General features: G+C 40.6%; 1 protein-coding gene across 1 annotated transcript; it reads right to left on the bottom strand.

Moving 5' to 3' along the window:
• Window positions 1-7,224: 7,224 nt before the first annotated feature.
• LOC138895653 (uncharacterized) lies at window positions 7,225-8,133 on the bottom strand. The gene is made up of 2 exons (XM_070180364.1): window positions 7,989-8,133; window positions 7,225-7,745 (listed from the first exon to the last, which is right to left on the bottom strand). Exons 1-2 carry the CDS (start codon window positions 8,131-8,133, stop codon window positions 7,225-7,227), a joined length of 666 nt encoding a protein of 221 aa, XP_070036465.1.
• Between the last annotated feature and the right edge of the window lie 1,740 nt (window positions 8,134-9,873).

Here is a 9,873-nt window from a genome sequence, read left to right as displayed (position 1 = left end):
AATTGCTCAACAAGAAATGTATCTCAGCAATTAACAACTTCACCTCGATATGATAACGACTTTTACAACTTCAACACCAATAACTCAACAAGGAGAGGTTCCACGAAATAACAACTTCAAGTAAAAGTAATTCAATAATTTAAGAGGCAATAAGACAATAAGGAAGGTAATTACTTCAACTAAAGCATATAAGAGCAAAATCAAGTAAGAGGTAGAACAAATGTTAACAATGCCAAATAAAGCATGTAAGGGTAGATTAACACATGTAAGAGTAGATTAAAAGTGAGGGATATAACATGTTATGACAATTCAATTAAAGGCATGAAAAGAGTCTAAATAACCTAAACTGGTCAATTACCACATACAGCCCGTGTACCCACTCGTCACCTTGCGTACACGGCTTTCACATAACACAAGTAGCACAATCAACCCGAATCCTAAGGGGTAGTTACCCCACACAAAGTTAGGCAAGATACTTACCTCAACTAGGCCAAATCAACCCTCGAATATATCTTTTCCCCTAAAACTCGCCTCCACGCAACTCAAATCTAACCAAAATTGACTTAATAACATCAAAAAATGCAAGAGAAATCAATTACAATAGATAAATCTATGATCTTTACACATTTCCCAAAAAGTCAACAAAAGTCAACCCCAGGCTTGCCGGGTCAAAACCCGGTGTCCAAAGGTAGATTCTGACTACCCATAATCCCACGAGTCCATATATGTGTTTTGTTTTCAAATCCGAGTCCAAATCCACTCTCAAAACTCAATTCTTCATTTTTCAAAAGCATGATAAAATTTCCTAATTTTCCTCTTTGATTCACATAAGTTTTTTTTTAAAGCAAATATGCCACTTGTCTTGATGCCTTGTGGTGAATATATTAATAATAATCCAAAATAGGAATTCAGATAATACAATGTATGTAAAAATGCAAATGAAAGTAGGAAAAAACAATGTAATCTAGCTATTACAAAAGTTTGACTTGAACATGTTCCAGCCGAAGGTGCTGTTTGTATCCTCTAGCCAAGAGCCAAACCTTAGTCTAGCACCTCAAACGCTCTCACCAGGCGCCATGTTTTGCGTACCAAAAGGATTAGGCCAACTTGAATCGCTAACGTACACCTCCAATTGTTGTTGTTGTCCAAACTTATGATGGGGTGTGCAAACACTTTGAGACCTTTGTCTTTCCAATTGTTGTGACTAGTCGACTGGTAGATTACCCACAGCCCTTATTCCACAATAACTTGTCTATCTTCGATTGAAAATAAGAATTCCAGTAGAAGACAATCAGTTGCACTAAACAATTGATCCATAAACCAGAACAAATATTACAGTTTCTTCCCATGTGGTGCTATACATTTCCCAGAATGAGCATTATACAATGCTAATACCATTGGTAAGTGATACAACACCATACGTTAAATAACTTATCCAAAGCTTTCCAGCTTAATCGATGTAATAAAGCTACCAAGACCATTTTTTGTTACATTAGTAATGCAAGCTTGAGGATGAGTAACTGCAGGGACTTTCTTGTGTTTGATATCTTGGAGAAGCCATTTTATTTAACATTAGTACATAGATGTACTGATTCATTAATACAGAGCTCTCCTTTTTGCAATCCTAACCCTTAGATTAGGAGTTTGTAGCTTATCAAGATTTAATATTCTCCTCCCTGTACTGGCCAGTTCAGAGAAAGAGAGAATTGATTTGTACCTGTGCCAGAAGACACTATGTTAGCTATAAAATCTGCAAGAGTATTGCCTTCTCTGAATATATGTTGAAGGATCACATTGAAATGATTTTTCATCTCCTTAATTTTCTGGACTTCTGCACTTATACACCAGGGTGAGTCTCATTCCCCTTCTATGACTTTCTTCAAAGTCAACGAGTCAGTCTCCAATATCAGCGGGTGCTTCTCGTGTGTAACACAGTATTCCAGTCCCTGGACTATTACTTGTGCTTCAGCTACAACATTTGTGGTCACACCTATGTCAACTGACTTTGCATACATTAGATCTCCAGCCTCATCTCTAACACATAATCCAATTGAGCTAGGCCCTGGGTTTCTTTTTGAGGCTCCATTAGTGTTACACTTATACCAGCCTGCATATGGAGGTTGCCAGTTAACTCTCTTGGTGATCAGTATTGGCTTGTATGCCTCAAAGAATTGGATCATATCTAGCCACAAAGCAGGTATGTTTGTTAGCCATGGATACCTTGTCTTTTCCAAGTAATGAAGTGTCTTGTTGACTTCATGTATGACTCTATTTGTTGAGACTATTCCTCCATGCCTTCCTGTGTTTCTCCTTTTCCACAGTTCCCATGTAATGATAGCTGGTGTTTCTTGAAACAAAGGTTTCAGTTTTGGACAGCATTTTGCATTCCACCATGCTCATACCACTTGCTTCACTTGTATTACTAGTTTAGTAATGTCTGCATCTACCACAAACTGTTTCCATACCTTTGTTGTTGTGTTGCTTGTCAGAAAAATATGTTCATATGTCTCTTCCTGGGGATGTTGACAGCACCAACATCTGGAAACACATATGTATCCCTGTTTCCTCCATAAGACATCAGTTGATAGTTTGTGTCTCCACAGTCTCCATAAAAAAGAATGAGATCTTGAATGGTAGTCCTTTTTTCCACATTTTTTTGAATTCCTTATTCGGATTTACTCTATGCCTCACGATTTGCCAAGCACTATTGATAGTAAACTTGCCTGATGAAGTTGGCATCCAATATGGTTTATCCCACTACTCCTCTCGACTGTCATAATGGATCTTTTTTATATGTTTGACAATGTCTTCTGGGAAATTCTGGTCGATTAGTATGCCATTCCATTCTCTTCCTTTCCTCAGTTCTGCCACCTCTTGTAAGTTCTCCTCAATACTGAAGTCTGGAGATAGGACATGATACAGAGCTCCCGGCCCAGTCCAATTTTCATGCCATATATTTGTTGTGCCACTTTTCATCTCCTATAGTATCTCATGCTCTACTTGTTCCCTTGCATTCAGCATATGTTTCCACACATGGGATCCTTGTTTGAATTGTACTTCAGTAGGTATCTCTTTTATGCAGTACTTATTCCACATGTAGTTCGACCACAAAGATTTTGCAGTCCTAAATCTCCAAACATCTTCGCAAATAATGACTTTGATACATCATTCAATGATCTAAAGCCAAGGCCTCCTTCTTCTTAAGGAGTACATAGCTTCTGCCAACTTGCCCAGTGCTTGTTCCTCTCTTCTTCCTTGGTGCTCCAAACGAAGATGCTAAATTTAAGATATAATCATGAAATATAGTTGGAAAGTGATTAGAATCACTTGCTCAACGTTTGTAGAAGAAAATCCCCTATCCAAATCTCCTCCTACCGAGCCTAGGGTTCTAAAATATGATAAAATGATATGAAATCCTAGCTTTCTAACCTTTTGTTCTGTTGCGGATGTTGTATTTGCGACACTCGGTTCGCATTTCCAAGCCCTCGCAATTGCAAAGAAGTTCTTGCTAATGCGGCCACTGACAACCTAAGAGGAACTCGCACTTGCGACAATGGCTTTGCATTTGCGAAGCCTGTCCTCATCGCAAAAGCGACACAATTGTCACAAATGCGAGCCTACCCCATTCCCGACAGTCCTCGCAATTTCGAACAAGGTCTCGCAATTGCGAACCATGTCTTGCAATTGCGACATATGATCCTCCCCTGCCATGTTCATAATTGTGAAGCTGGTGCTCATAATTGCGACATCAGATCACTAGCACACCAGATTTCATGTTTTCAGAACATTTTGAATCACGTCCGAAACTCATCTGAGCACTCTGGGATCCAAACCAAACATCCACACAAGTCTAAAAACATTATACAAACTCGCTCACGCGATCAAAACACAAAATAATAACAACTGCAACTACAAATGGTACACCAAAACGCATGAATTTCAAAGTAAAGTTCAAGAATTTCTAGAATTGCAACAAAATGTCCGAATCCTATAAAATCAACTTCAAATGATACTAAATTTTGCTGACAAGTTCTAAATAGCATAACGGACCTAATCCAAGTCCGAAAACAAAATTCTGAACCCGATAGCCAAAGGTCAACCTATGGTCAAACTTCTAAACCTCAAATTCCCAATTTTTGGCAAAACAACACAAATCAACTTACGGACTTCCGAATTCGATTCCATGCATATGCCCAGGTCCAAAATCATGATACGAAGATATCGGACCGTTATGGGGTCGTTTTCACAAAACTCAAAGTTTGGTCAACATTTCTAACTTTGGCTTCCAGGCCAAGAACCAAAGGGTCCAAATCCACCCAAAACCTTCCCGGAACGAAACCAATCAACCACATAAGTCGTAAAACTAAAATTACACATATGTAAAGCATCAAAGGGGGAAACGAGGCGCAATAACACAAAATGACCGGTTGGGTCGTTATATTCTTCCCTTCTTAAAACAAACCTTCGTCCTAGAACGTGCATAAAGACATACCTGAAGTGATGAATAAATGAGGATAATGACTCTGCATGTCGTGATTGGTCTCCTAGGTCATCTCCTCGACCGGATGACCCCTCCATTGAACCTTCACTTAAGCAATAATCTTTGACCTCAACTTTCGATCATGCCTGTCCAAGATGGCAACCGGCTCCTCAACATAAGTCAAATCCTTGTCCAATTGGACTAAGATAAAATCTAATACATGGACGGATCACCATAATACTTCCGAAGCATGGAAACATGGAAAACTGGGTGAACCGCCAATAGGCGGGGTGGTAATGCAAGATTGTAGGCCACCTCACCAACTCTCTCAAGGATCTCAAAAGGATCGATATACCTAGGGCTCAACTTTCCCTACTTCCTGAACCTCATCACACCCTTCATGGGTGAAACCCAAAGCAAAACCCTATCTCCTACCATGAATGCAACATCATGAACCTTCCGATCAGCATATCTCTTCTGTCTAGACTGGGCTATACAAAGCTGATACTGAATCAGCTTGACTTTCTCTAAGGCATCTCTAACCAAATCTGTGCCCAATAACCTAGTCTCTCACGGCTCAAACCAACCAACTAGAGAACGGAACTGCCTCCCATATAGGGCCTTATAAGGAGCCATCTGAATTCTCGATTGGTAGTTGTTGTTGTAGGCAAATACTTCAAGTGACAACAACTGATCCCAAGAACCCCCGAATCCATAATACTGGCACATAGCATATCCTCCAAAATCTGAATGGTGTGCTCGGACTGTCCATCCGTCTGGGAGTCAAATGTTGTACTCAACTCAACCCGTGTGCCTAACTCATGCTTTACGGCTCTCCAAAAATATGATATGAATTGTATGCCTCGATCGGAGATAATGGATACCGTCACACCGCGGAGACAAACAATCTCACGGATGTAGATCTGAGTCAGCTGCTTTGAAGAATAGGTAGTCACCACCGGAATGAAATGAGCCAGCTTGGTCAACCTTTACACAATCACCCATATTGCGTCAACTTTCTTCAAATCCCGTGGCAACCCAACAACGAAATCTATGGTAACACGTTCCCATTCACTCAGAAATCTCAAGTCTCTGAAGCAAAACTGCCCGACCTCTGATACTCATACTTTACTTGCTGACAGTTCAGGCACCGAGCCATATACCCCACTATAGCTTTTTTCATCCTCTTTCACCAATAGTGCTGCCTCAAATCCTGATATATCTTAGCGCCAACCGGATGAATTGAGTAACGTGAACTGTGGGCCTCCTTAAGGATCAACTCACGCAACCCATCAACATTGGGCACCCATAACCGGCATTGCATTTATAATATGTCATCATCTCCAATAGAAACCTCATTGGCATCGTCATGCTGTACTGTGTCCTTTAGGATAACCAAATGGGGTCATCATATTGACGCTCTCTAATGCGCTCATATAAGGAAGACCACAAAACGACACAAGCAAGAACCTGGGTGGGCTCCGAAACATCCAATCTAACAAACTGATTGGCCAAGGCCTGAACATCCATTGCTAGTTGCCTCATTACTGCCGATATATTTGGAAAACTGCACGTACTTTCTGCCTTTCGACTCAAAGCATCAGTCTCCATATTGTCCTTCCTGGGATGATACAGAATAGTGATATCATTGTCTTTAAGCAACTCTAACCATCTCCACTGCCACAAGTTAAGATCTTTTTGTTTGAACGGATGTTGGAGACTCCCGTGGTCGGTATAGACCTCACATGGGACATCGTACAAATAGTGCTACCAAATCTTTAATGCATAAACGATAGCTTCCAATAATAAGTCGTGGACTAAATAATTCTTCTCATGAACCTTCAACTATCGAGATGTGTAGGCAATCACCCTACCGTCTTGCATCAACACCGCGCCAAGCCCAATACGTGATGCATCACCATACACGCTGTAAGACCCCAAACCCATAGGTGACACCAACATCGGGGTTGTAGTCAAAGCGGTCTTGAGCTTTTGAAATCTTGCCTCGCACTCCTCGGACCATCTGAAGGGAGCACCCTTCTAGGTCAATCTAGTCATAGGTGCAGCAATGGATGAGAAACCCTATACAAAACGACGATAATAGCCGGCCAAACCAAGAAAACTCCTAATCTTAGTAGCTGGAGACGGTCTGGTCCAACTCTGAATTGGTTCAATCTTCTTCAGATCTACCTTGATCCCCTCACTCGACACCAGATGACCCAAAAATGCCACCGAATCAAGCCAGAATTCACACTTTGAGAATTTTGCATATAGCTTCCTCTCTCTCAAGGTCTGGAGCACGATCCTCAAATGCTGCTCATGATCCTCCTAGCTACGAGAATATACCAAGATGTTATCAATAAACACAATGACGAATGAGTCAAGATATGGATGGAATACACTATTCATCAGGTACAAGAATGTTGTTGTGGCGTTGGTCATCCCAAATGAAATCACAAGGATTTTCGTAGTGACTATACTGAGTCCTAAAGGCAGTCTTCAGGATATCCGAATCCCGAATCTTTAGCTGGTGATACCCTGACCATGGATCTATCCTCAAGAACAATCTGGCACACTGAAGCTGGTTAAATAAGCCATCAATGCGCGGTAATAGGTGCATGTTCTTCACTGTAACCTTGTTCAACTGCCTCTAATCAATACACATTCGCATCGAGACATCCTTATTCTTTACAAACAAAACCAGATCACCTCAAGACGACACACTAGGCCGGATAAAACCCTTATCAAGCAGCTCTTGCAGTTGTTTCTTTAACTCCTTCAACTCCGCTGGCGCCATACAATATGGTGGAATAGAAATGGGGTTGAGTGCCCGGCAATAAGTCAATACCAAAATTGATATCTCTGTCGGGCGGCATGCTCGGAAGGTATACTGGAAACATATCAAGTAAATGTCTCACTATCATAACTGACTTAATGGTAGGAGTATCAACACTCACATCCCTCACAAAGGCTAAATATGCCTCACACCCCTTCTCAACCATCCGTTGTGCCCTAAGGAAGGACACAACCCTGCTAGGAATATGATCAAATGTACCCCTCCACTCTAACCGCGACAAACCTGGCAGAGCTAGTGTCACATTCTTGGTGTGACAATCCAGAATAAGCTGATAGGGCAACAACCAGTCCATGTCCAAGATTACATCAAATTCTACCATATTGAGTAACAATAGATCAACTCTGGTCTCAAAACCACCAATAATAACTAAACATGACCTATACACACAGTCCATAACAATAAAATCTCCTACAAGCATGGACACATACACAGGAGAACTCAAAGAATCACGAGATATATCCAAATACGGGGCAAAGTAAGATGACACATATGAATAAGTGGATCTTGGATCAAATAAGACCGATGCATCCCTATGACAAACCGGAACCATACATGTGATGACTACTTCTTATGCGACCGCCTATGTCCTACCCAGAAACGCATAGAATCTGGTATGGCCTCCCTTTTTGGGGCGACCTCTACCCTCCTGACCTTCACCCCTAGCTGGTTGTGCAGGTGGAGCGGCAACTGTAGCTGCAACCATGGCCTGTGAAGTCTGTGGAACAGGTGGAATACATGGAGCCTGTGTAGTATATGGAGGTGCACCACTCCTGAGTCTAGGCAAGTCCCTCACCATATGTCTGGTGTCGCCACACTCAAAACAAGCTCTCGATGGATGTGGTTGTCGAATAAATCTAGCCTCTCCACTACTTCTTCCATGATAGACTTGATACTTACTGGGTACCGATTGTGGTGTACTCATACTATGCTTCTGTAATTTTTTTATGCAGATCCTCAGGTTTCTATCATAGTTTTTTGACTAAGCTTAGGTGACCGTTCTGAGACTTAGGGTGAGGGTGAGGGTGAGTTGTACTCCATGGATCCATTTTGTAGTTCCCGAATCCCAGTTCCCTTACTATTTTCTGTCTATTTGCATTCCAGACAATGTTGTTATGTATACAGACTTATTCTATTTATTTAGTTGTTCGTGTACTTGTGCCACCTAGTCTTTATGGCTGTATGGTATTGGTCGTGTTTAGGCCATGTTATGACTATATCGGATGTTATTATTGTTTTGGACTGTTTTTCTCTTTATTTAAAATATATGCCACTGTTAATAAAAGGATATGGACTTTATTTTGTAGATTGTGAGTTGACTTACTTAGCAAGTACAGCTTACTTAGCAAGTACGGCTAGGCGCCATCACGAGCTTAAGGTGGAATTTTTGGTCGTGACACATTTGCAGCTGAAATGATATTAGTTTAGGCCAGTAAATGTGTTTGGAATTTGACTTCAATTATCTTCTAAATGAGAATCATATTAATGATAATTCATTTCATATAACATATTTCTCAGCTGCATATTCTTTCCCCACATAATGTTAGAAAAACTAACATATATCCTAGATCCTCTTTGGGAAACTCATTTTGTGCGTTGTAGTAGAACAATTAATCATATACCATAAATCAAGTGATTATATGAAAAACATTTAGTTGCTGAACCTGAACCAATTGTGAGGGAAGATTTATCATAGCTTGTTGGCTAATGCATACAAGTGTTGTTGTGTGCAATATACTCTAACGACCCGATAGGTCATATTACTAGCTCTTTTTTTTTCATGTTGAGACCTTTCATAGTGCTATTTGATGATTATGACTTGCGTACATGGTCTGTGTTAATTTCTGAAAAGTCTAAATGTGAATTCTCAAAGAAACTTGATTTTCGAACTTGAAAATGGCTAGAGTTGACCACGGTAAATATTATTGATAAAAACCCTCTAATTGATATTTTGATGATTCAGATAGGTTCGTATGATGATTATGGACATGTAAGCATGTTTTCATGGGGTTCCGGGTGACTCGATGCCATTTTGGTGCTTAATATGAAAAGATGATATTTTGAAGTTTGAACTTTGAAGTTCTTTGAGTTTTGGTGTTTGATTCTTGAATTTATATGTTATTTTGATGATTTGAGATTATGAGCAAGCTCATATGATATTATTACACATGTGTGGATGTTTGGATTGGAACTCGAGGGGCTCGGGTGAGTTTCAGACTGTTTTGGCAAGCTAGGAAGTTCTGGTGTTGCAGACCTTGCATTTGCGAGAGTCTGTTTGCAAATGTGAGCCTCATATTTGCGAGTGCTATCTCGCATTTACGAAGTTGGGAAGGGCTGGAAACTTCGCATTTGTGATGTTTTGTTCATTTTTGCGAGTTGGTTGGCTCGCAATTGCGAGGGTTGTATCGCAATTGCGACACTAGTGAGTAGAAGAACAACTTTTTATTTATGAAGCTTGGTTCGCTTATACGAGGGGCAGGTCCTTTGCAAATGCGAATGATGTGTCGCATTTTCGATATCTGAGGGGCTCAGACACTAT

This window comes from Nicotiana tomentosiformis, chromosome 7, assembly GCF_000390325.3.
Source record: "Nicotiana tomentosiformis chromosome 7, ASM39032v3, whole genome shotgun sequence".
Classification (NCBI taxonomy): Eukaryota; Viridiplantae; Streptophyta; class Magnoliopsida; order Solanales; family Solanaceae; genus Nicotiana; species Nicotiana tomentosiformis.
This window is presented reverse-complemented; position numbering and strand designations above follow the sequence as displayed.

Coding starts and splice junctions, on each gene's coding strand:
- LOC138895653 (XM_070180364.1), bottom strand. CDS start 8,133: ATGGTGAGGGACTTGCCTAGACTCAGGAGTGGTGCACCTCCATATACT. Junction 7,746..7,988: donor ACAACCAGCTAGGGGTGAAG/GTCAGGAGGGTA, acceptor CCATGCTTGTAG/GAGATTTTATTGTTATGGAC.